Source organism: Pteropus vampyrus, unplaced genomic scaffold, assembly GCF_000151845.1.
Source record: "Pteropus vampyrus isolate Shadow unplaced genomic scaffold, Pvam_2.0 Scaffold85, whole genome shotgun sequence".
Classification (NCBI taxonomy): Eukaryota; Metazoa; Chordata; class Mammalia; order Chiroptera; family Pteropodidae; genus Pteropus; species Pteropus vampyrus.
The window spans coordinates 6,661,044-6,688,512 of NW_011888866.1; the positions used below are offsets into that span (position 1 = coordinate 6,661,044).

Consider the following 27,469-nt stretch of genomic DNA (forward strand, 5'->3'; position numbering starts at 1 on the left):
AAACGTAATGTCTGTTATTAGATCACAAGATGATGTTTCCAGGAAGAAGGCAGAAGCTTCCAAACACATTCCTACTTTCCAAAAAACGATTCCTCAGGTAAGGATCCTCATGACAACTGGCCCTACCACTTACTAAGTAGCGCTGTAACCTGGGGCAAATTACTTAGCCTCACCTCAATTTTCTCACCTGTAAATTTAGGTTTATAGGACCTACCTTCACAGGGTGGGTGCCATCCTATAACAAATAGTGCCTGGCACTTACTAACCTTATTATTATTTTTATCATTATCATTAATTTTTTATTGTGACTACCAAAACACTAAATGTACCACTTAAATAAATTCCATCACTTTAGGATTAACCTAATTTTTCAGGCCAGAAATTAACCCAGTCACTCAAGTTCATGAGGAAAATTTATACATCTAGACAAATCTAAGCATTGAACTCCTGTGTGGAAACAAATTCCACAAACTTTCAGATTTCACATCTATACAAACAGAAAAGTCGAACCTCTCTATAGTGTTTGACAAGTTACTTTACAGATGAGACCCCAGTGGGAATCTAGTTGTACTTGAATTAATTTAGAAAACCATACAATTGGCAGTAAGACATAGCTGTAGGGAAAAACTCTAAAAAAAATAGAATGTGCAGTTACCCATTCCAGATGGAGGATATGTATTTCTTTAATCTCCTGCAGCATGAAGCTGCAGGATTTAGATCATTTAGAATTTAAAAAGACTCACACTAGTAGTACTACCTGAGTATCTGAGGTGGAAGCAAATGTCTTCACAGAAACCTTCTTGGCACTAGAGTCAGGAGAAGTTGCTAGACCCCGGTTCTGTAACATCAGCGTAGCGGTGGCTGTTTTGATTTCCTCCTCCTTTTTATTCTGTGCTGGGAGGGAGGAAGCTCGAGCGGACAAATTCTCCTGACCACCTTTGCTTTCTGGGACTTTCTCATCTTTGCTCTGCTGGGGAGGCCTGGGGTGGACTCCCTGCAGCCTGTCAGAGGGACGGCCGGAGCTCTGTTTCCCACGGTGCTCGAGGGCCAGCGGCCTCTGCGGACACACCTGTGATGGACGCAGGAGGTGCTCGCTGGACTTGCCCAGGTTCCTGCTGAATTCGTTTAGGTACTCCACGTTGCCTTGGAGACCAAAAGGAAAGGCACTGTCCACGCTTCTGGACCTCTTCCTGTCTTCTGGATTGATTCTGTTTCGCTTCCCAGACCTTCCTCTTCTCTGCAGCCCAGGCTTTTGGTCAAATTTTTCAATTAACTGATCCACACCGGGAATTGATCCCGTATCAATATCCCGCCCAGTTCCTGGCAAAAAGGGGATATACCTTCTGTTTTCATGACGATTCACATTATCAGCATGAATGGCACATTCTTGATCATCAAGTAAAAATCTGTATAAGGAGTTGGCTGAAGTGGGCGTTGTTGACGATGAGGAGGATCTCCGCGAGCGAGCTCCGTCCAGGACAGCACTGGCTGAATCTTGTCGCCGGAAGGGAAGCACATCTGGCCTGGTTTTCTTGGTTTCAGGGTGGAAGTGTGGACTCTGAGCAGTTAGGGGCCTCCCGATAGGGGAAAGGGCCTCCTCTGCCAGCTCCTCGGTGCAGCTCTGAACATTCACGCACACTGAGGTCTGCTTCTTGGGGTCATCTATGACCACCGAGCTGCATAAACGAATGGCTGTCACGTTGGATTTGGCCAGGTCTTCCGAAGGCTGGGAACTACTAGCTTTGGGAAAGCAAGTCCAAGCTTTCTTACTGTTGGTGCCTTCTTCTGTTAAGGTTTTTAGCCAATTACTCTCAGGAGGTTGATGCTTTTGTAAGTTCAACTCATTCTTCTCAGGGTCATAGGGCTGCAAAAGCTCTGGATGCCTCTGAAAGTTCAGCATGTGGGATGGCTTCATTGACTCTTCTTTGCATTCTAGAACTCCATTCTTGCCTTCAAAGAGAGAGGATTGCTTCAGGTTTCTTACTGAACTGGGTTGGCCATATGGGTTTTCTGGAAGCTGCAGTTCTTCTGAACTGTTCTCTAGCACAGCGCCATTGCTGGAATGCACAGGCAGGTTATTTATCATTGGAGATGGAAATGATGGGCTGTTTTCAGAAAAAGATGTGCCTGGCAAGCACCGCTCTGTGTTGTTCAGGACTATGTAAGGGTGGCCATCGATTCCCTGTACCCGAATACTGACACCATAGGAGCCTGCCTTAGAATGCTGGGAATTCCTTGATTTTTTGGTTTCATCACTTGCGAGTCTCAGATGGACGCCGTATTCCTGCTGCACGTGTTGATATTCACCAAAATACAGCTCCATGGTTCACTGTTCCCACTACCAGGGAAAGATGGGGTAAAAAGAGGATGTTAAGTTAGAATTACATCTGTTTAAATGAAGACAATGTGAGGAAACTTCAAAGTTCAAAGAAAATAAAACACTTTAAACATCAAGGAAACTCTAGAACCAAAGGCTCATCCATAAAGGCCTTTCTGGATGGCCCTGGGTCCCTGTGACCATGGTGGCTATCAACACTGGACTTGAACCCTGGCCTTAGAGTGGATGACTGCTGTAATGACCCGACACCTTTGGCCTAACTTCATGATTCTGTTTCTAGCTGATGGGCTAGTTCTGGTTGCTTCGGGGTTTTTTTCCTTAATTGGTTTCCTCACACTCCATGCTATTTATTTTTAACCAACAGGGATGTTCCAGTTATCGGACAAGAGAACAAGGTACTTTTCCATGATATTAATTCAGAGCTATGGTGTTTTGATGTGTACCTCATCTCCTCTATAGCTATTGATGTCAAAACAACCCTTTCAACCTTTTTAATGCACAAATCTGCTTTGAAATCTTTATCATTATTTATTTAGATATACTGTTTAAAACTTTTTTTACTTTAAAGAATCAGTTATTTATGAGACCGACAGTGAGAGTGATTAAAAATAATTCTCAATCATTTTTTCTTACCAAAAAAGACCGAATAACACATTGATCTGAAAGGTGTTATAAAAAACTGAAGACTCAGAGCTCTTTATTTTGTGATGGGTTCTAATGCTAAGAATCACTGCTTTCACCTTTCCAGGTGGGTGGCCACCCTTGTCAGAGACTGCACATGGATCACCAGGCAGAACGCCCAGCCTGCCCCACACTTGGAGGTCTTCTCACCAAAAATTCACTTCTATCACTCTGAAAAACTCCAACAGCAAAGGAGATGCAACGAGAGCAGTAACAACTGGTCACAGATGACAGCTGTCTCGTTTCTATCACGGTTAGGGGCCTTTTTCAGTCTCTTTCTATTCTGGCGTCAATCTGGTAGCATGTTGATCCACATTTTCAAATTTATTTGCACAGTTTTACAAAAAATAGATGATCTCATCTCCTCTATAGCTATTGCTCATTATCTAGTTTTATTTGTCTTTTCTTCACCATTTCTTGATTATGCAGGTAAAATATATGCCTATATTTTTTTAAATTGTTGTTCCCCTAAAGAACTAGCTCTTAGATTTATCCTTCCTTTTCTATAATTTTCTAATTTCTTGAATTCTGGTTTGAGCATTATTTCCTTTTGCTTTCTTTTATTTTGTTGTTTTGTTTCCAATTTCTTGACTTGTATGCTTCATTCATTTATTTTCATTCTTTAATTATGTTCCATAATTTGTGATATGTGACTGTGTCAGTTAGGAATTTTGTTGGTTCCTATTAACAAATAGACCCAAAATAGCAACTTAAAAGTTAGGATTTCCCCGCCTCCTCCACCCCCCCTCCCCAAGATAGGAAGTCCAGGGTTGGAATGGATCCCAGTATATTTTTGAGGAAAACCTCTTTTATCTTTCCACTTATTTACCTTTGGTATGTATTAGACACCGTATGATTATAAGATGGCTGATCCAGCATCACATATGCCAAAGGCTTATTAAACCAGCTTAGTCAACCTTCTTTTAAGGAGCTTTCCTGGAAGCCCCACCCAATAATCCCTTGCATACATAGTATTGGTGAGAACTTAATCATAGCATGCACATACACACACACACGGACTCCCCTGGCCCTAACACCCATAAGGGAGGCTAGGAAACAGGATTTTTAAGCTGGTCAATGATACTCTCAAAAAAAATCAATGTTCTGTCAGTAAAAAGTGAGAAGAGAATGCACATTGAGAAGATAGCCAATAGTTTCCAACACAGTAATGTTTCTTATTATTTTCTAGATGGTTTCAATTTGTGGTTTTGATTTCTTCTTTGACCCAAGAGTTGTTTTTGAGAAAATTTTTCATATCCTGCATGTTTGTTGTTGTGTTGTTTTGGCTTGAAGGGTCTTTATTTCTATATGCTGTCAATTTCTACTTGCATTATAGTCAGAAAATGAAGTCTATATTTCTTCCTTTTTAAATGTATTGAAGCTTCCTTAGCAGGCAACTATATGGATAATTTTTGTCGATATTTATGGGTGTTGAGTATAGTCTCTTTTTTAAGGCATGGCATTCAAAGTATACCCATTAATACAACCTTACCAATCATTTAGTTCAACTATAGCATATCCTTACTTATTTTGTCCTTTTGATTTGTCTTAGGTCTTCCTGGATACATCTGTTGCCTGCTACTAGCATGGTGCTGTCAGTTTTGCTTGTTGATTATCCTTTTAAATATAAAACATGGTCGATATCATCACCTCCCATTGTACAGATAGGGACAACTTGGAGAGGTATATTCTTCTGCAATTCACCAATTCCAATTATTTCATCATGTCTACTTTAATTTTTTTCCGTTATATTAACATTTTTAAATAATTTTATTTTTAATCAAAGTAAAATGAGATATAATGAAAACCTGTACTCTCTAGCTTCCCTTCCCCTATCCTGATCACATTCTCCAAAGGAAACCATTTGCAAATTGTAGCTGTTTCTTCTACTATTTACCACCATGTTGCTAAGTAATATGTATAGGTACAATTTCTTAACCAGTTTAATATACAGTAGATGACACAGCATATAAAGAATTTCTCATTTTGCTAGCTTCCCAATGATAAAATCAAGAGCCAACTGTTTATATTATTATGACTATATAAATATTGTTCACCAAAGAGTCAAATCGAATACTCTGGCCATCTGTCCTTTCTTAAAAAACTTTAACTTTTCTAGAGTTAATAACTGAATGCTATTTTTACTTGTCTTGTTTTATATACACCCGTCCTTGAATCCTTTCATCGGCTAGATCTCAACTATCAGATGCTTACCAGTATTAATTTCCAGATGATCAAAATATTAGACAATTTGGTGATCTTTTCCCCTGGTGACCCCCCTGCTGCAGCTTTCCATCTTCCTGCCCTGGTTAGGGTCGAACTACTCTCTTCCTTTTGTGCTATGCTGTTTCTCAAGTTTTGTGTCTTCCTCTTTCTTGGTTTACCCTATTGGTCTGATAAAGCACACTTGCAGTAGGGTTTTAAGAAAAGGTACAAAGGAGTAAATTTTTTGAGTCCTTGTATTCTGAAAAATGTCTTTATTCTATGCTTACTTTTGATTGATAGCCCAGCTGGATTTGGAATCTAGGTTAGAAATAATTTCTCTCATAATTTTAAAAAGTATTTACTGCATTATCTTCCAGATTCCAGGAATGCTATTAAGAATTCTGATTCTATTATATCCTTTCCTCTCTGTGTGCCCTGATTATTTTTCACTGAAAGTTTTCAGAAATTTTTCTTTGTCCTTGGTGTTCTGCAATTTCACAATGATGTACTTGAGTGAGGTTTCCCTAAAATTGAACACTTTTATGAAACACGGGCACTTAATATATTCCTTCAATCCCTTCAATGTCTTAAGCTCTATGACATGTTCTTGTGTTATTTCTATAATGTTCAGAGCACCATTTTATTTTGTTTTTCACTTCTGATCTAAAACAGTAATGCTGAATCTCGGATCGAATTTTAATTTTTCACATCTTTTCTTATCTACTTTTCAACTCCACCTTTTTTTGTTTTACTTTTGGAAAAATACAACATTAACTTTTTTTTTAATTCAAGTATTTAATTTGGTATTTCCATTATCTCTTTCTTGTTCTATTTCTTTCATAAGTGCTTACCTCATTTTAGACATGAAATGGCTTCTCTCTCTTTCTGAGAATGTTACCATAACTTTTATCAAAAAGTACATTTTCTCTGCTGCCTTTGACATTTCCACTTTCTGCAATGTTTCTGTTTTCTGGTTTGTTTTGGTCCACATCTTCTGTGTTGAGGTTTTTCTAATATGATCCTTCACTTAGTGTTGGCTATAGTAGCACCAACTAATGAAAAGGACTTAGATCCTTCACTGCCTGATTCTATTTAAGACCAAAGGGCTAAAAGCAGATTGGAAGGCTCTAGAGATATTTGATTTCTGAAGAGAAGAAGACTTCAATCCTTGTTGGGGCTACATAGGCCTGGCTGTTGGCATTATGAGGCAGAGCAGGGGATGAGCATGGAGGTCCAGCTCTCATTCAATCCTTGTTTTCTGTCACCCACACCCCCTTACACCTTCCAGTTCAGTTTTTCCAGAGAACAGACTCCCACTCTGCTACTGCAGTGTGGAGTGGAGGAGAGGTAGGTGGGTACCCAGATATCCAGGGTGCAGAAGAGACCCTTAGGTCTAACTGCTCCAGTTCTCATGGCTCTTAAATGACTCCCTGGGTGTTGGTCCCTCGCCTGCCTTCTATGGTGACTGGCATCTTCCATTTCTGAGCCTCTCAGCAGTTCTGCAGGCAAATCACTTCGTTTCTATATGCCAGCACTTCAGGCTGAGGCATCTGTCACTCTGCTCATTCAATTATCACACCTCCATTTGCTTCAGAGCTCTCCTCTGCTACGCCCCCACTGCCATTCTTTGTCTTTGTAGGTTTAATTTTTATTCCTTTACTATCTCTTAAGTGAGATTTTGAAAACGAGAGATCTAGCACCTAGCTTGATGAGGCTAATAATATTTATGAAATGCTTCAATACTAGAACAAGAACAGCTAATGTGCCTTAGACTGATAAAGCAATGCACAAAGGCCAAGACCAAAAGGACTGGGTGTGTCCTGATCCCTTGTTTCTGAGCTGCACTGGCATGTTTTATTCTGGATCTCTCGAAGTGTTCGTATTCATTAAAGTTTATTTTTAAGAATTTTAACAAAAGAGCTTCTGTACAAATTTATTCACTGTGATGCTTTTTTTAAATGATATTTACTAAATGAGGTCATTTTACTCATCAAAAATCTCTTATGCTGGCTCTGACTTTTCTGTAAAAATATTTCTTCTAATATTAATGAAATTATTTTCTAGGGTTTTATAGTCCTTTTCATTAGTTGGTGCTACTATAGTCAACACTAATTACATTTCAATCTTTTGGATAAGGCCACTTTGGTTTATTGCAAACTTAAGCTCCCTGTTAGCAAATTAATCCGCATATTTGAATTTCATGAAATGTCCAAAATTTACATTTCCTTGACAACGAACCTCAATCCAACATTTTCACAGTATGACATTTCTCAGCTGGGCAATGGTGTCTTAAGCAAATATGGATTTCGTGCCCAATCACAGTATAAACATTGAGTTAATGAATGAATTTAAGGACAGCTGTTCTCCGTTTTCAAACACAGGGTCACGTCACAACCCTAATGCACTCCACAGACACACTCGGTCAGCCGGGGACTAAACCCAACTAAGGGCTTACATAATTTGGCAGTATATGCTGACCAATTGCCAGGATGTAACACTGTGGCACTTGGCAAATAAAAGTGGTGTTTTGGAGTGGAAATAATGCTTTTGGAAAAGACCACTAAGTGATGATAATTGCTTTAGTTAGTGAGATCAATGAGTATGTTTGTGAGTAAGAACAAAGAGCTCAGCACTTGGGAGAACTAGGAACATATGCCAGATAGAAACACTTCCTCTTTCTAGGCCATCACATGTTATCAGCTGAGCACGGAGCTGAATCACAATGCTGGGCTACACATCCATTCTAATTCCCAGGGGTACCTCCAAGACCTAGAAGCATATTCGCCAGCCATTCCAGAGGCCCTCATGGCTACCACAGAAATGCAGCCGAGCAATTGGAAAGCTTTTCGCTATGGCTTGCCATCCCTCCTGAGGACAAAGGCCCCCACCGGCCAGGCCAGGCTGGCCCAACCACCAGCATGGCACCTGGCATGGAGGAGGGACTCCAGGTATGTTGACTTGGAATGAACCATTCTATTTTATCATACCAGTCATTCAAAAGAGCATCTAAAGCAGAAGTGGAGAGCTAGTGAGCCTCAGTGCAGTCTTGACCTTAATTCCAGGAAATAATAAGGGAGCCACAAACCAAAAGTAACTTCTCCTGAGTGGGATTCAGTGACTGTCTCATTCAGAAGGAAGCCACTGCTGGTCTGATGATACACACAAGTTAAGAGTGGACAAAATGTTCACTCCTAAAGACTTGCCTGTAGGACTGGTGAGAAGGTATTAATTTTGTGTGGGAATATACCATTAGAACCTCAACTAGGTAAAAGTGAAAAATCAGAGTATGGAAAACCCAAGGTCAGCAAAAATGCATACTGGTTTTTCCCAAACATATATTCCCAAACACAACAGAAAGAGGCAGCCTTACCTAACTAAGTTTTCTTTTCGTTTTTTTCTTTCTCCCTTTCTTCCCATCTTTCTATCTATCTATCTACCTATCTATCTACCTATCTATCTCCCATTCTTTAATGCAAACATAGAAAACTGATCAAACTTTTAAGATTTCAAAGGAAATGTCTTCCCACACAGAAGACATTTCAGAACTTCCTGGGAAAACAATTTCAAAAATAATTTTTAGATTTGCAAATGACAGCAGACTTGCAGTCTACTTTACACAGTCCAGTATGGTTTGAATCTCTTCAAATGAACATGACAACCATAACTTTCCTATTTGCGGCGGGGGCGGGGGAGAATATAAATTTTTAATATTGAGTGCCACAGCTTCCCCTTTAACCCACTTCATACAAAAAGGAGGTAGCAAAGAGAAAAGAACAGCCTGTAGGAAACTTCTTTCTATACTAGGGTTGGAGACCCAGGAGAACCAACCAGGGGTGTTAACTCAGGGGTCACCGGGACTAACCTGACCACACTCGGATTGGAGCGCAGGCGCTAAACTTCTTTGCTGGGGTTCTCCACCTCGCCTCTAGAAGGGCACCCCCTCCTGTCCCCATGATAGTATCCTGCCACTTCACTCTCTGTTCCACTTTTGTTGGTTTTGTTCCAACTCCTCTTTCCTTACTTGATTAGAATGTGTATTACCGCTTAATTTATGGTGCTCTTATATCTCCAACCTCAATTCTAAAATTCGTGATTGAATTTTATATTTTACATGGTCTCTCAAAAAAATACAAAATTCATGTCCACAAAACATTTAAGAAATGTTATTGGTCCTTTTTCGCCTCTTGACAATGAGACAATTTCTGAAAGTTCTACCAACACAGAGCTAAGACATAGAAGTCTGTAATTCTGAAGATAAGTAATGGGGCACAAGAGCCAGGTGCAGGGTGAGAACCATGCCTACCATTTGACTCAGGTCAAATCTGGCTCTGGACAAGTTCTTTAACTCCTCAGAGTGTTTTCCTGTCTCGAAAGTCAGATTATTAATGAAGACTTCAAAAGGTATTAGGGAAAATTAAATCATATATTGTCTGCCAAATGAAATGACAGGAAATAATAAATGAAAAAAAATTCAATGTGGTATTTTAACACAAGAAAGCTGACTTTGATCATAAAACGTTTTCAAATACTTCTGAGGCAGAGGCTAAAAACCCCACTGGTTAACCAAACAGCATTAACCACCAACAACCTGAAATTATTTATCCAATAGTTAAGAAACCAGAGGGCTAAGATTCTAAAGTACAGTGCTATGTCCACAGTGGAAATTTAATAAATAGTTGTTAACTTGGTAAATGAATGTGTTTATGTTGCCAGAGACACAGAAAAGCTCTTAGCTAGAGATGATGGATCCACGACATCTGTGATGTACTTTCCTGTATGGAGTCTAAGCCCAAAACATATCAATTCAGGGTTATCCCTGCCTTTTCCCCCTAAGCCCAAAACCTAGCTTCAGAATCCTTAACACCACAGCTCTGCAGTTCACTGCCAACCAATCGGTATAGGCACAAAATAAAACCTGTTTGCCATCCTTGACGTATTTAGGATACTAACCAAACCTACCTACGCAGAAGCTAAAATGGCCAAGAAATAAATTACCTCCTAAAACTCAGTGGAGTCGCCTCAGATTTCTCAGTCTTGTCACTCATTACATTATAGTCAACTTTGAGCACTGAAAAGCTCATGTTCACATAACTGGCATTAATACAATTCTATCAGGCTACCAATAGGAAGGGAACATTTTTGCAGGTACCCAGCAAGACAAGCTTCTATTCTCATACTATTTTTACATCACTTACTTTCAACTATTTTTCCCCTCAGTAAAAAACTATCAGCTACAAAAATCCTATTCTTTCTTCCAGGCTCATCCATTCCAGCAGTTTCTGACCCCTCTGGCATTCCGGCACCCTGTCAGCTCTACACAGCTCAGCCCAGGTTCTCTGTTTTGTCGCAACAACCACATTTTAAGTTATTTCAACTGATTCTGAGTCAGACACGCACGTCATCCCTCTGTGGTGCCAGGCCAGTGCAAGGCGCTTCCTTTATATCATCTGGTTTGGTCGATTCTCACAGCCCTCTGGAGTGAGGGATTCTATTTTTTTCCTCTTTAGAGGTGTGTAAACTCTAAGCAGTGATAATTTCCCCCAAGGTCTCACACCAAGCTCAGGGCCAGGACCAGGATTTAGATCCAGACCTTCTGTCCCTAAAACCTGAGCTCTGTCTTGAGCAGGGACAACTTTTTTATTTTTCTGCACCCCACTGTATCTGGTATAGTTATCCTGACATAGTTATTGGGATGGCTGTGGACCAAAATGTGTCACTGTGTCCCATTGCGTTGGCATGCCAGAAAGGCAGACTCTTGTCTATCAGATCTCAGTGCAAGTGTCACTCTCAGGGAAGCCTTCCTCTTTGCCATATTCTGGAACCCAGCAGTATCCTGCACGTAGCAGGTGCTGAATGAATAAATGAATGAATGAACTAATAAACTATGTCTGATGCATGTAGCTCTCTGAATCTCCTTTTAAAATCTGAACAATTTAAAAAAAGTCAAGGGTTTTCATAACAAATCTATGCCCATCTCTCCGTAGTGTGCCCGCCAAATCCAGCTGGAATATGTATCACTGTTTAAAACACTAGAATCTGATCATCAGCATCACTGTGGCTTTTCTTCCCGCCTCCAGCTGCCACATTCACAAGATATGTATGTTCCAAAAGTAGAAAATAGGCCCTGAGGTTATCAAGCATCTCCTAAGGGGAGCAGAAGGACACTGTGGAATTCCAGCAATGCCCGCTGTAGATTCTGGCACCTCCTCAAAGAGGATTTTTGCAAAGTGAACTCCAAAGCTAAACATTCTCCTCTGGAATATGTAATGTTTTCTGCCAAGTAGCTCTACCTGGTCACTGAAAACAAGATCGAACCAAGGAAACCACAGCAGACTTGCAGTCTACTTTACACAGTCCAGTATGGTTTGAATCTCTACAAATGAACATGACAACCATAACTTTCCTATTTGCGGCGGGGGCGGGGGGGAATATAAATTTTTAATATTGAGTGCCACAGCTTCCCCTTTAACCCGCTTCATACAAAAAGGAGGTAGCAAAGAGAAAAGAACAGCCTGTAGGAAACTTCTTTCTATACTAGGGTTGGAGACCCAGGAGAACCAACCAGGGGTGTTAACTCAGGGGTCACCGGGACTAACCTGACCACACTCGGATTGGAGCGCAGGCGCTAAACTTCTTTGCTGGGGTTCTCCACCTCGCCTCTAGAAGGGCACCCCCTCCTGTCCCCATGATAGTATCCTGCCACTTCACTCTCTGTTCCACTTTTGTTGGTTTTGTTCCAACTCCTCTTTCCTTACTTGATTAGAATGTGTATTACCGCTTAATTTATGGTGCTCTTATATCTCCAACCTCAATTCTAAAATTCGTGATTGAATTTTATATTTTACATGGTCTCTCAAAAAAATACAAAATTCATGTCCACAAAACATTTAAGAAATGTTATTGGTCCTTTTTCGCCTCTTGACAATGAGACAATTTCTGAAAGTTCTACCAACACAGAGCTAAGACATAGAAGTCTGTAATTCTGAAGATAAGTAATGGGGCACAAGAGCCAGGTGCAGGGTGAGAACCATGCCTACCATTTGACTCAGGTCAAATCTGGCTCTGGACAAGTTCTTTAACTCCTCAGAGTGTTTTCCTGTCTCGAAAGTCAGATTATTAATGAAGACTTCAAAAGGTATTAGGGAAAATTAAATCATATATTGTCTGCCAAATGAAATGACAGGAAATAATAAATGAAAAAAAATTCAATGTGGTATTTTAACACAAGAAAGCTGACTTTGATCATAAAACGTTTTCAAATACTTCTGAGGCAGAGGCTAAAAACCCCACTGGTTAACCAAACAGCATTAACCACCAACAACCTGAAATTATTTATCCAATAGTTAAGAAACCAGAGGGCTAAGATTCTAAAGTACAGTGCTATGTCCACAGTGGAAATTTAATAAATAGTTGTTAACTTGGTAAATGAATGTGTTTATGTTGCCAGAGACACAGAAAAGCTCTTAGCTAGAGATGATGGATCCACGACATCTGTGATGTACTTTCCTGTATGGAGTCTAAGCCCAAAACATATCAATTCAGGGTTATCCCTGCCTTTTCCCCCTAAGCCCAAAACCTAGCTTCAGAATCCTTAACACCACAGCTCTGCAGTTCACTGCCAACCAATCGGTATAGGCACAAAATAAAACCTGTTTGCCATCCTTGACGTATTTAGGATACTAACCAAACCTACCTACGCAGAAGCTAAAATGGCCAAGAAATAAATTACCTCCTAAAACTCAGTGGAGTCGCCTCAGATTTCTCAGTCTTGTCACTCATTACATTATAGTCAACTTTGAGCACTGAAAAGCTCATGTTCACATAACTGGCATTAATACAATTCTATCAGGCTACCAATAGGAAGGGAACATTTTTGCAGGTACCCAGCAAGACAAGCTTCTATTCTCATACTATTTTTACATCACTTACTTTCAACTATTTTTCCCCTCAGTAAAAAACTATCAGCTACAAAAATCCTATTCTTTCTTCCAGGCTCATCCATTCCAGCAGTTTCTGACCCCTCTGGCATTCCGGCACCCTGTCAGCTCTACACAGCTCAGCCCAGGTTCTCTGTTTTGTCGCAACAACCACATTTTAAGTTATTTCAACTGATTCTGAGTCAGACACGCACGTCATCCCTCTGTGGTGCCAGGCCAGTGCAAGGCGCTTCCTTTATATCATCTGGTTTGGTCGATTCTCACAGCCCTCTGGAGTGAGGGATTCTATTTTTTTCCTCTTTAGAGGTGTGTAAACTCTAAGCAGTGATAATTTCCCCCAAGGTCTCACACCAAGCTCAGGGCCAGGACCAGGATTTAGATCCAGACCTTCTGTCCCTAAAACCTGAGCTCTGTCTTGAGCAGGGACAACTTTTTTTATTTTTCTGCACCCCACTGTATCTGGTATAGTTATCCTGACATAGTTATTGGGATGGCTGTGGACCAAAATGTGTCACTGTGTCCCATTGCGTTGGCATGCCAGAAAGGCAGACTCTTGTCTATCAGATCTCAGTGCAAGTGTCACTCTCAGGGAAGCCTTCCTCTTTGCCATATTCTGGAACCCAGCAGTATCCTGCACGTAGCAGGTGCTGAATGAATAAATGAATGAATGAACTAATAAACTATGTCTGATGCATGTAGCTCTCTGAATCTCCTTTTAAAATCTGAACAATTTAAAAAAAGTCAAGGGTTTTCATAACAAATCTATGCCCATCTCTCCGTAGTGTGCCCGCCAAATCCAGCTGGAATATGTATCACTGTTTAAAACACTAGAATCTGATCATCAGCATCACTGTGGCTTTTCTTCCCACCTCCAGCTGCCACATTCACAAGATATGTATGTTCCAAAAGTAGAAAATAGGCCCTGAGGTTATCAAGCATCTCCTAAGGGGAGCAGAAGGACACTGTGGAATTCCAGCAATGCCCGCTGTAGATTCTGGCACCTCCTCAAAGAGGATTTTTGCAAAGTGAACTCCAAAGCTAAACATTCTCCTCTGGAATATGTAATGTTTTCTGCCAAGTAGCTCTACCTGGTCACTGAAAACAAGATCGAACCAAGGAAACCTTTCCATTCTTGTCCTTATCAGGGGAAAGACTGAGGGAGTAGGCATCATAAGCAAACTTAGCTAAATAACTACAAAATCCAGAGCCACCTAGGCAGGGTCTGTGCCTTGTATGCAGCCTTCCCATCTCCCTGCAGGTGTCAGTTCACAAAAATACAAGTCTCATTAATGTACCCATCAGCTCTTTGCATGGGACCCAGAAAGACTATGCTATAAATAAAAGGCGCCTTGAACTATCCATAGAAACCTACTGAAATCATACAGTGTGACTGATAAAAACAAGCAGAAGATAACACTGAGGAGTTGCCCAAAATATTAAAATAAACCTTAACTAGAAACCTAACAGATTCCCATATGTGTATATTCAGGTTATCTGTTGTTCAAGACAGATATCACCCCCAAAGTTTGATGACACCGGGGACTTTGTTGCACAGTTCAATCTTTCTCTCCAAAAGTCTGGACATCAGGGGAAGGGAAACTAGCCCAGACCCCAAAAGTCATGCCAAACATGCTGCATCTTGTTCTTGCCAGGTACTTGAGTAATTGAAGAACGGATTGTTATTTTAGATAATCCGAGCCTTTCTTTCTCGAGTCCCCTTCTTCTTTCCTAAAATACTGCCACTGCCATCCTCATTTTCTTTTCACATTTGCTCTTTGTCTTCTCTCCCAGTCTCCCTGGTTTCATAGTTCCACATTTCTGGGCTCATCTGTATGACAGCCTCAAATTATATTCAGAAGTTGCTATGGTCTGAATATTTGAGTCTCCCCAAAATTCATATGTTGTAATCCTAACTTCCAAAGTTGATGACAATAGGAAGAAGGGCCTTTGGGAGATTAGTGCTCTTATAAAAGAGACCACATAGTAATCCCTAGTCCCCTCCACCATGTGAGGACACAGTGAGAAGGCTGAGCTATGAACCAGGAAGAGGGCCTCACCAGAATGCCACATACTGGTGCCTTGATCTTGGACTTTCAGCCCCCAGAACATGAGAAATAAATTTATGTTGTTTATAAGCCACCCCGTCTACAGTGTTTTGTTAGAGTAGCTCGAAAAGACTAAGACAGAAGCGAACAGGATATAAACAAACACATATACTCAAATGAAATGTGAATGAGACGACCATTCAAGTCTCTTTTCAAAACTAGAACTTGTCTCCCTGTTGGGCCCCAAGTCCTTAGTGCAAAACTGCTTCCTCTCTGGTCTCTAGGAGCCAGAGGATGGCAAAGGGCTTGGGGCAAATGTTAGATTGGGAGCTTGTGCCTGCGTACCTTCCTCTAACGCAGGCCCTAGCATTGATGGGTAAAAGGCGGCAATTCCATTATCCTTATTTTATATTTTAAAATCTTTATTTTATACAGATGACTCTAATAAGGAAGTTTCATAATTCATGATGTTTTTCAACAATCAGAAATTAAATCAGTAATCAGAAACAGAAGTTTCAGTTATATAAATACAAAAAAGTATTGTCTGTTTTAGCCTTTTAGGGTTTGTCAATATAGTCTTTTATATTCATATGAATATGGAGATGATTAAATTACAGTCTCTTGAAAACATGCTAAAATGTAATAAATGTGTTCAAAAGGTAGAGACTAGGCTCTGGGATTATCAAGTATCTCCTAAGGGGAGTCGGTCAGAACCTGTGCTATCCTTATTTTGTTAAACATAGCTTTTCAAGACTGCTTTGAGAAGTTAAGAGCTATTCCTAGGTGCCTCTGGCCTCAGCTGCATCTTCAGTACTGATTAATTCCCATTTTAGTCTTTCATAAGCCTGTATAATGTACAGAAGCCGTTAAAGAAAAAAATTCTCAAAGTCCTTTAGTGTTCACTTAATATACAAATATAAAACTATTATAGTTTTTGTAATGCCATAAAACCAAAACAAATCTGCACATTAAATACAAATACAATTACAAAACCATACAATTCAAATTCACAACATGAATTTAATGTGAAGGATAATGTTAATTTTGCTGAAACTGAATCACCATATGAGATGTGAACAGGAAGACACCAATCGCTATAATGCAGGTCTTCATGATTTCTTCGCACACACATTACCTTGTGCAATTTTCTGCAAACTTTTTTATTGAAACAACTATGACACCTTTATTTGTGCAGTCTCCCATAAAAATCTTCTGTCTTCACATGGTGTGATGGCCTCACTTATGCGTCCAACCCATCTCTGTTGTTTCCAACAGTTTATGAAAATTAAAATACTATAATCTGAAACCCAAACCATTATAAACATAGGCATTGGGATTCAGTGGTAGTGACCAGTGGTCATCCAGCTCATTCAGGATATGCAGATACAAATGCTTTATTCAATCACCAATTTCTTACCAAGAGCCTACTACCATTCTAGGCATTATCCTCCAGCCATTACATGGAGAGACACAGTCCTGCCTCCACAGAACTTACACTCTAGTGGGGTGAGAGATAATAAACAAGTAACTCACATAGTGACAACTGCTATGAAGAAAATGAAGCAGGGTAAGGAGAGAGCAAGGTGGTGGTGGTAAAAGTCTGTGTTAGATACGGTAGTCAAGGAAGACCTCTCTGAGAGGGGAACGTTTGATTTGAAAGAGATGATGAGATCTTTGCAAGCTGTGTAAGTGCCAGGTAGGGAAAAAAGCAAGTTCAGAGCATCTAAAAAATGAATGTGCTAGGCAAGTGGGAGAATTAGAAAGAAAGCCAACTTGGCCGGAACAGAGTAGAAGATGAGGAGGGGAAGACAGGAGAGAGCAGAGCAGTGGACAGGAACCAAATCATGGGATCTTATCTCTGGGTCTTATCTCAAGTGGGCTAGGAAGTCACCAATGAAAGTCAAGATGTTATTAAAAGCCAGGGGGTAGATGAACTCAGCTAGGAAGTAATGCACTTACAGAAGTTGAGGACAGAGCTCCAGAGCCTCACTGCACAGTATGTTCCATGGACTAGCAGTAAAAGCATCACCTGGAAGTTTGTTAGAAATGCAGAATCTTAGGCCCCACCCCAAACACACTGACTCATTATCTTCATTAAACAAGATTCACAGGAGGGTCTCTAGGCCTTAGCACTCCAACACTGAGAAGTCAAGAAGAGAAGGAGCAGGCAGAGACAACTGAGAAGTAGCCACTGGGATGGGAGGAAACCAGGAGAGTGTGGTAGTTATCTAGAAGCCAAGAGAAGCTGGTGTTTCAAAAAGGAAATAGTCACACAAGCCAAACACTCCTCAGCAGATGAAGACTAGGGAGTAACCATTGTATTAGGCAGGATGGAGATTAAAGGTGACCATGACAAGAACTTTGTCACTAGAGTAGAAGGCACAGAAGCCTAACCAGAGTGTGCTAGCAAAAGAACGGAGTAAAAACAAATCTTTCAAGGAATGTTAATTATCATAGAAATTAAAACATAAAAATAAAAAAACAGTCATGGAAAACTCAGATCCCACCCATGCACTAAATCTCTGCTGTATTTGTTTCATCTTCCCAGGGATGTGTTTGCAGTAGGGAAGGTAGAGCGAGCGGGCATGCAAATGAAAACCCTTAACCTGGTACTCATGCTCAAAGAATTCTGAGCCAGACTTTACCTACTTATGGAATATTACTTTTTTCCTCCCTCTGGCAGTTGCCTATTGCCCTGAGTTGCAGTTGAACCTCTAAGGGTGTACCAGGAGCAGCTGAAGAGGTGCAGTCTGTGTTTAATTAAGACCACTTGCACATGCATACGGAAATACCTTTTTCATGCTGGGAAAAACAGAAGACAGTGATGAAAGAATCCAATCCAGGGAAAAAACACTCTTTTCCCTCTCCTCTATAGAAACCCTTTACCTATTAATGTGCATGCCTATCTCCACCTCCACCACTGTCCTACTCCTGGTAGAGGCGAACCTACAGAGAATGACATTCTAAAGGTAGAAAGGCTTTCAGAGACCATGTAACCTACCACTGACATTCCAGCCCTCTAGTTCCAAGTTTTTAGACCCATTTCCATCCCCACCATCACTTCTCCTGCACCAGTAACAGAGCAACAACAATTCCAGTTTACTGTTCTGCACCTATACCCAATACTGACATTAGGTCCCCTCATCTTTGTCTTACTGCCCCGGAACATAAAACATAGAAGCTATTCTTTAGTTTGCGATGAAAATAAAAATGTAACAAACGCATAAGTACTGGCACTATGTATCAAGTATTCTTCTAAATGCTGGTATACTGAACATTAATCTACTCTGAACTGTCACGTCCAGATCTGACCTCTGGACATTAGCCTAATGTTGAACATTAACACATATACTTTAATTTGGGTGGTTAACTGATGACCACATAGAAAAAAAAAAATTGCAAAACGGAGTATTAACTGTCTTAGTTTTCTCCTAGGGGCTCAATTTAGAAAGGTTTTGTATTAAAAACCAAAGTGTAATTTGTTTCCTTGGGTAGATCTTTCCAATGGGAGCCTCTCTGAGCCACAGCAGTGGAAATCATGGCATGACGCTCCAGACAAATTTACGCCATGCTCTTTGACTGTCTCCAGGCGGCAGGAAACACATAGTCCTGTCAAAACAGGTGCCAAGTTGTGAAATGAAATAGGCGATAAAAGTAATTTTTTTCAAAAACCCTGGACATGAAAAAAAATCATTACAAAGAAAAGAGAAAAAACTGAAAAGGAAAAGGAAGAAACACAAAAGGGAAACAATGAAAGGAAGTCCCTCCCTAGAAGTTAAGATTGTTTTCAAAAAAAAAAAAAAAAAAAAAAGAAGAGCTACACATTTCCCCAGAGCTTCAGGCTTCTTTTTCTTTCCTACATCAGTGACAGCTCCCATGACTTCTCTCCTTGTCTGAAGTAAGCAGACAGTTGTAGGGAGAAGATATGCTGACCTGTCTAAAGAAACTAAAAATACTAAACAATAAAAGGACACATATTAAAAATATACGATCAGCATCTGAGAGAAAAAACTTCCTTCCAGGAAGCCAAGGCCTTTAACTTGGACCTTTTAACAATCGCTCACATCCACGTTGTGATGCTATGGTTTACAAAATGCTTCCACATTCACAGTCTCAGGCAGAACCCTACTGCTGGCCCCTGTCCACACAGGAGCACAGGATGCTGCTGTACAGCTGACGGCACTAAAGAGGCAGGACTCGAATCCAGCTCTGAGCCATCCATCGTGCACTCTTCCATCCTTCTCAGCATGCTTCCTGCTTTTAAAACCAGGCTCTCCTGCTCTCACAAAAGCTCAGGATGCTTGGGGAAAGAGGTTATATTTTTCTCCCAGTAGGTGATTATAATCTTTTCACTGGGAAGCATTCCCTCATCCTAAAGTTTGCCAAAAGCATCCCATTAAATATCCTCAAACAATTCCAATAAAAAGGACTTAACCTGGAATGCTCACATCTAAATGTATCACTAAGAACACCACTTGGACCCACCTCCAACCCCAGATGCGTTGGAGAAAAGAGGGGTCCTTTTGTTATTTAAAAAATAGAAAGGGAATTGGGGAATTTGGTTTAAGAAAGTGCCCCCTCAACAGCCCAGGGGGCCTATCCTGTTTCCATATACAATGGTGTCTTAGTCTGCTCAGATACCAAAATACCATGAACTAGAGGGCTTAAACAACAGAAATTTCTCATAGTCCTGGAGGCTGGGAAGTCTAAGATCAAGGTGCTAATGAATTTAGTTCCTATCGAGAGCTTTCTTCCTGGCTTGAGAATGACAGACTTCTCCCTATGTCCTCACATGGCCTTTTCTCAGTGCACATGCATGAAAAGAAATCTTTCTCTTCTTCTAAAGCCACTAATCCCATCATGAGGACCTCACCCTCAAGACCTAATCTAATCCTAATTACCTCCCAAAAGCCCTATCTCCAAATACCATCACAGAACAATGAGGGTTAGGACTTAGACATCTGCACTTTAGGGGGACACAAACATTCAGTCCAGAGAGAAGGGGTAGCAACAAAAGCAGAGAGAGAAAAGATAACAAGAATCCTATCATCCAGCTGTACAGAGCCACTAAACATTTGATATATATAAGAAAATTAATTATTCACGAGCTTTTTCTAATCGGTTCCCTGAGGGCTGAGTTTTCATCTTACCACTTCTCCTTTTTAAGGAGTCATCAAACCAAAATACCCTAACTGTATTACAAATATATGAAACGATCTTACTGAAGTGGGTGAGGGGAAAAAGTAATGATTTAAATAATTCTGGAAATAAGTGGAATCTCTAAAACCAAAAGCAAAAGGAACTATACATAAGTATTTTACTGTGTGTAATTGATAAAAATGCTTTTCACAGAGGGATGGGTTAACGATTCTGAAACCACTATACATGTATACTGGAATTAAATAAGTAGATCGATGGCAGATGTAGAAGCCTGTTGGAGTGAGAGGTTATAGATATGCAAGAGAAGAAGCCTAGAATGATCTACGTGATAATGGATTAGAGCTGGAGACATCTATATAAATTCATATTTAGCTTAATATTGATGCAAATGGTTACATTTATATATACAAGTTTATATATAGTCTACACATGTCTTTCCTTGCTCTGTCAGCCAAAGGGGCTTAGAATTAACAACACTCCAATGAGCATACCTAGTGCCCAGATCTAGGTTTCTAAGACCAACGAATTCTTCAATAAAAGGAACCAGGGCCTCTTGAAGAAATGGCTGATTCTAGGATCAGAGCAGGAAATATACAAGATGAGCCTGGAGTATCTTGTCATGTCATAAAGTAAGGAAGTGCTTAAAAAAAAAAAAAAAACCCCACAATGATGGAGGTATGTCAAAGAGACAAAGAGCTCCCAAAGGCCAAAGCTGGAATACTTTGAGCAACAAAATAAGTAGTATTGAATTAGAAAGCAAAGTGTAAAAATAAATATCCATGAGTACATACTAATATAAGCAAATGATTGAATAAATACATAAATGGGGAAGAACAGACAAATTTCCCATACAGAATTCCAAATAACTGATTTAGATACTCTGCCCTAAAGGAAGGGGAGAATAATACCTCACTAAGTGTAGGCAGCATATAGTGACTTCGTTCCAGAGAAGACAATATTGAAAGGATAAAAAAGAATAACTTTACAGTGGAGAAACCTAACACGACCTCATCCAGGTCCATACGTTATCAAGATCAACATCAACAGTGTGATAAGTCATACTGATACTAAGTACTGTGATGAAAATGGCACTTTACCTCCTGAAAAGCCCTAACCCCAGTCTTATCATGAAAAAGACATATTCCAATAGAGGGGCATCCTGTAAAATGAGTACTCCTCAAAACTGTCAAAGTCATCGAAAACGAGAAAAGTCTCAGAAACTATCACAGCCAAGAGAAGCCTACGGAGACACAACTAAATGTAATATGGTCTTCTGGCTGAGTTCCTGAAACAAAAAACAGATATTAGATAAAAACTAAACAAATCTTAATATAGTACGGACTCTAGTTAAACATAATTTGTCAACATTTGCTCCTTAATTGTGACAAATCGTATCTCTGAATAATAGAAGAAACTGGTGGGGAGGAGGTGATAGGGAAACTCTGAATTATCTTCATAATTTTCTTGTAAATCAAAAACTATTCTAAAATAAAATTTAAGTAACTTTTTTTAAAAAGCCACCAGGCAGTCAAACCCACTGCTGTGGTCAGTGTGATCACTTCAGAGCCAACACTTGAATTCCTGACACAATCTACACCTCCAGCCTGTTGGGCGGCCAGAATGGAGATACTCGCATCCTTCGACAGGTCATCGGGCACCTTGTCCTGGTTAGATCTCAAAACACTGCTCCTGGATTACACCTCTGCCAGGAAGAACAGAGCAAACAATCTTCCAGGCCCTAGTGAATGCAGAGCACCACATCGCAGGTACCCGAAGAGACATGCAGCAAGATCCCAAGCTCATGTACTGCACAAGGTGGGCGTGACTATGTTCTACATGGTGATCACTGATGAGCTGTGCACAGTTTTCCACGAGCTTAACAGTAGAACTAAATGACTAAGAAACTTGCAAACTGCGTCTTGTGGAAGGAAAAGGAGTAAAGAGAGAGCTGGGCAAACGTGAGATGTACCTTCCCCAGAGAACGTAACATCGGAGCACAGTTTATGGGAACATTAAGCAAAACCTACATACCAAGTTGCTCATGTCAGAGAGAACTCTACCCCCTTCTCCTCCATCTCAGAGTCACAGAAAATGCTTCTCCAAAAGAGAAACATAAATTGGATGAAAAACAAAAGAGCTGAATTAGTTGCACAGCAGAACAGGAGAAATCAAACAGGAGGAAAAAGAGAAGTAGAGAGCAGAGCAAGAAAGAAGGAGTGAAAAATGAGAAATGAAATGGAGACAATTACAGGGAGAAAGATGCTAATTAACCTTGCTTTGTGATCAGAAGCCGCAGTGACAGGAAGCGTGGACTGGGGTGTTATTTGGGTTGAATATAAGGCGTGGCCAAGTTAAAGTCCCACTCAAACCAATCCTTAATAAGCAGCACCTGAGACTCAGCACCCTGACTAGAAAGCAGGACGTCTTTCCTCTCCAGCAACGCTTGTCTCTGATAAGTGTCCCTGATGTCGCGATACCTGCTGGAGACCCAGCCACCACCACTCCGGCTTCGATCTGAATCCAGTGCTGCCCAAGTCCAAAGCCACCCAGGTGAAGACAGTGTCTGCCACCCAACGACCCAGATCCAACCCAGAGGCCCACCAAATACCTGGCAGCACCACGTCCAGCTCCGCTCCTCACGGCAGCTGTATTTTTGCATTTCATGATGCTTTGATTTTCATCAATGTCTGTCTCCCTCACCAGACTGTAAGATCCATGAGAACAGGGACTATCTTGGTCTTCTCACCATTTCGCCCTCAGTGCCCAGAGCATACCTGATATAACGCAATTATTTATGAACTGAACGAAAGAAGGAAGGAAGGAGACTCCTCCTCAGCTCCCCCAGCAATCTGAGACCGCCGGAAGGAAAAAAAAGGCATTTCAATGAGTCGCTAACACAGAGTTTGACCTTGGAGTCAGTTTACCCACAGAAATGGCAGCATAAATATGATGAGGTATCTGATGCTATTAAACAAACTAAACACATAATTAATAATACAGTAATAACTAATACTGACCATTCACTGAGTATGTGCCAAGTACTATGTTAAGCACTTTTTATACATTATTCAGCAACCCTGCCAGGTAGGTATTACTTATCACCATTTTGCAGGTGAGGCAACTGAGGTTTAAGGGGGTTAAATCACTTTCCCAAGGTCACCCCGATAGCTGTGGCAGAGCCAGAACTCACCTAGGCCTATCTGACTCCAAAGCCTATTCTCTTCATGACTCAAGAGTCTGGCTATGCCACAAGTACAATAGATGTTGGCTGTGGACCTGAAACCCAACCACCAGTTATGACACTGAATCCCCAAGAAGATGCATTCTAACTCCAAACAATCAACTAATTACAAAATAAACTTTTGGAACTCATCCAGATTGCAGTTTGGGGACCACCTGCAGAGGATTATGAGGCTGAGTATGAGGACAGCGCCCAGCCAGCAGCAACTGAGTATGCTGTGTGTGCCCCGACAGGAGACACGAGATAAGGCCCCAGAACAGGTGCTGATCTGGGAAGCCTTTCCGGAGTATCTCCAGTTCAAACCAGAAGGAAGATGGCCAGCTGACAGCTACAGGCCCAGATGGCAAGGAGGCCGTGATAACAGCAGGGATGGAAGAAGTCACAGAAGGGTGCCAGCTTAATGAGAAGGGAAAGTAGAATTCAAGGGGCTTGCAGAATTATCAGGGGAAAATGAGAATGTGCCTGACAACTCTGAAGAGGTGGAGAGCTGTGGTTCCAACAGCCTGGGGAACAGAAATATCTCCTAATCACACAAGCAAGACTGGGCAAGTCACCACCTTGAACTCTGACCCATGAAAAGCATTGGTGGGTTTCCAGCTCAACCTTGTAAAGAGCGGGGGTATCATCACTCCCATCCTCACAAGAAAAACGCTTAACAAACTGAAAAGGGGCTGGCCACTTCAAGGGCTACCATGGAGATTAAATGAGACTGAAGGTAGAAGCACATTTTCAACTGTAGTACATTAAAGGAATAGAAGGCATCAAACCATATTTCTGTAGGTTTTTTTTTTTTTTTTAAATTCAATCTCTGGTATTTGAAGAGTATAAAAACATGGCTATAGTTCAGTCTCCAAAAGCAGGTGGATCCACCACACAAAGACCCTAGAGCAGGGATTCCAAGCGTGGTGAAAGAACACTTAGGCCATCTGCAAGCCTGCTCAGAAAAATTACCAGGGACTGGCCTTGTTCCTTTTCTGACAGGGCTGCTGAGCTGCGGGGGCTGGAGGAGGGGGGTGCGGAGAACTATAAAAAAATCACACAGCTGGATTTTTGAAATGCATCATCAGGTTTCACTCGAGCTCTCTGGTTCCAAAGACATTTACCAAGAACTCACCCCATAAAGGGCCTGGATCAGGCCCTGAGGCAGACGATGGTGATGAAGGAAGCGAGAAAGCAGAAACAAACCCCAGGGCCTCCAAAGTGCTGGAGGAGAGAGTTCATTATTGCAAGAGGGTAGGTGACATGGAGGAAAACTTCAAGGCAAGGAGATATTTGTGACTTAGTGGCTTAAAACAACACACGCTGATTTTTAATTTAATGGAGATCTCACTAGGCTGAAATCAAGGTGGTGACAAGACTGAGTTCCTTCTGGAGGCTTTAGTGGAAAATCTGCCCCTTTGCCTTTTCCGGCTTCCAAAGGTAGCCTGCATTTCTTAGTTGTTGGCCCATTCCTCCACTGTCAAAGCCAGCTTCCATCCTCTCTCCCCCTTTTCTAACTTTCACACTCGTGCCTCCCTCTTTCCCTTATAAGGACCTTGTGATGACACTGAGCCCAGGAGAATCTCCCATTCAAGGCCCTTACTTTAATCGCATCCCTTTTTCCATGTAAGATGACATAGTCACAGGTTGCAGAATTAGGGTGTGGACATATTTTGGGTAGGGGGCATTACTCCGCCTACCACATAAGCAGACAGGAGAAGTCAGCCTCCAGAAAAGAAAAAAAAATTTTTTTTAAATGTTCAGAGAGAAGCAGGGATGAGATGAGAACGTGTTTCAGTGTCCCTGGTTCTGATTTCCTGAGGCTCCTGCCTTCTGCTCTTGGGTTCCTTGAGACACCACTCATCTGCTCTGTCAACTGTCTCAGAAGACCCTTCACTATGCTCTTGCCCAAAACCAAGCATCCAGTCGGTGGAGGATGTAGAATTTACACCCATGTCTCTCTCACCCTACAGCCGGTACCCTGGACCACTAGAACCACAGGAGACAGAAACAGACAATGCATTGTGAGAGACTTAAGGAGCCAAATAGATCAGCAGACTGGATCAATGGGTCAAGCATAACAAAATGAAGTTTAATGGAAAGAATCAAAGGCCCTGAAGAAACCAACTATTTGACTATAGGATGGGTGAGGCACAGAAGCAAATCTTTTTTTTTTTTTTTTTTTAAGGCTTGGCAAGCACTGTTGATGACATGTTCATGGTGAGATGCTTGTCAAACACCACTGTGATCTCTGGAAATTATACATCCAGATTCAGGGCAATTAGCCATACTGTAGATGCCCCTAAAATCAAGAACAACTTCCCCAACTATTTCAGAATAGCTGCCTTTTCACCTAAGCGCATAGCCTCAGGGGAATGTGCAAGGGGTCCTGAGGACAAAGGGGCCATCGGCCTTGCAGCCACATTAGCCAAGTGAGTCCTGCTGCTCAGCATGCTCAGGTCCCCTCCCTGGTGACTTAGGGAGCCTCCTCTGCTTGGGGCTGATCAGCAAGAGTCTGGCTTAAGAAAAGAGTGACCAGGATGTTTCAAGACCAAGAAGTTAGGGTAGAGAAGGCACCAGGGTAGGGGAATGAAATGGGTTAAGAACACAACAAACTGTAATCAAATATAAATACCGGAAGGGCTGTCATGTGACTTGACAGGGGATTAAACTTGCTCTGTGTGGCTCCAAAGGTTAGAACAAGGGACAAAGAGTAGATGTGCCAAGAACACAAATTCCAATTTAATTGTGTGTGTGTGGCGGGGGGCGGGGGTCTAACAGAGATGCCTAAAGATAAAATAGGCTGCTTCAGGAGATGATGAGTTCCCCATTAGTGGAGGAAATCACTCAGGGGCAGATTTGAGAAGTGACTCTAGTGTCAGCCCCTCAGTATAGGCAGTTTCTTCCAAATCTGAGAGTCTGGGATTCCATTTCATACTTACTTGGTAACTATCATCCATTTATATACTTACAGAAAACATCAAAATAATCACACCAAAGATAAGACACACAGAGGTGAGCACAACCAGGAACAGTCGTTAGAGGGAAGGATAACAAAACAATCAAAGGACAAAGTTTTCCCTAGATCCTATCCTTCGTTTTTCTCTGTACGGAACGATTACTTGAGAACGAAAGTCTTGTGAATGAGTGAAGACACTGCAGGCTGGCGTTAGGGGTGTTCTGGACCTCACTGCCTAAGGGACTCCAGCCAGGACCAGCAATGAATGAGAACCTCAAGGATTACTTTCAGGCACATCCCTGACATCGGGCTGATTCCAATGCAAACTTAAAACCGTCACTGGCTGGTTGCCCTCCTGGCAGCGGAAGGAAGTCAACCCAAACCTGTCCCAAAGGAAACCTAGGGATGTCACATTAAAAGGCTGTGAACGCTAGTGGAGCAATCAACAGTGAACTTGGAAAATATGAGCCTTGATGGAATTTTCCAAGAAGCACTTAATACTCACGGCTTAAAATATATAACTTTTCAATACTAGGAAAGAGGTGGAAAAGCAGCATGAAGTCTCTCAGAGAGGTATTATTGCAAGATAGGAAGAAGCTCCATATAGAAGCCGAGCCAAAGGCCAATGAAATTATCCACATCAAAGAAGAGAAAGAAGAAAAGTGGGGAGAGCTGAACAGTACATGGCAGAAATGTCAGAATAGCTACACTGTAAGGTCCCTGAAGGCAAGAACAGCCAGATCTGGTTTTGACTCTCCAGTGACAACATAGTTGGTGTAATAAAAGAATGCATGAATGAATGCTGAGCCAGCAGCACTGAGTGGGTCCAAGAGGCTGAAGACGGCCTCTGGACAGCTTTGATGAGCTAGGCCTCCTGGTTCTGGTAGAAGATAAGTTCAAATTCTAAAGAAGGCTCAGAAACTA

The 27,469-nt window shown here is 41.3% G+C and overlaps 1 protein-coding gene across 2 annotated transcripts in view; it reads right to left on the reverse strand.

Moving 5' to 3' along the window:
• Nucleotides 1-27,469, reverse strand: part of CGNL1 (cingulin like 1) — a 157,327-nt gene that overhangs the window by 95,751 nt on the left and 34,107 nt on the right. For both annotated transcript variants that reach the window (XM_011363426.2, XM_011363427.2), the window contains one exon: nt 758-2,338. In XM_011363426.2, the coding sequence (XP_011361728.1) occupies nt 758-2,323 (1,566 nt within the window). In that variant the 5' untranslated portion in view covers nt 2,324-2,338. The remainder of the gene's footprint in view (nt 1-757; nt 2,339-27,469) is intronic.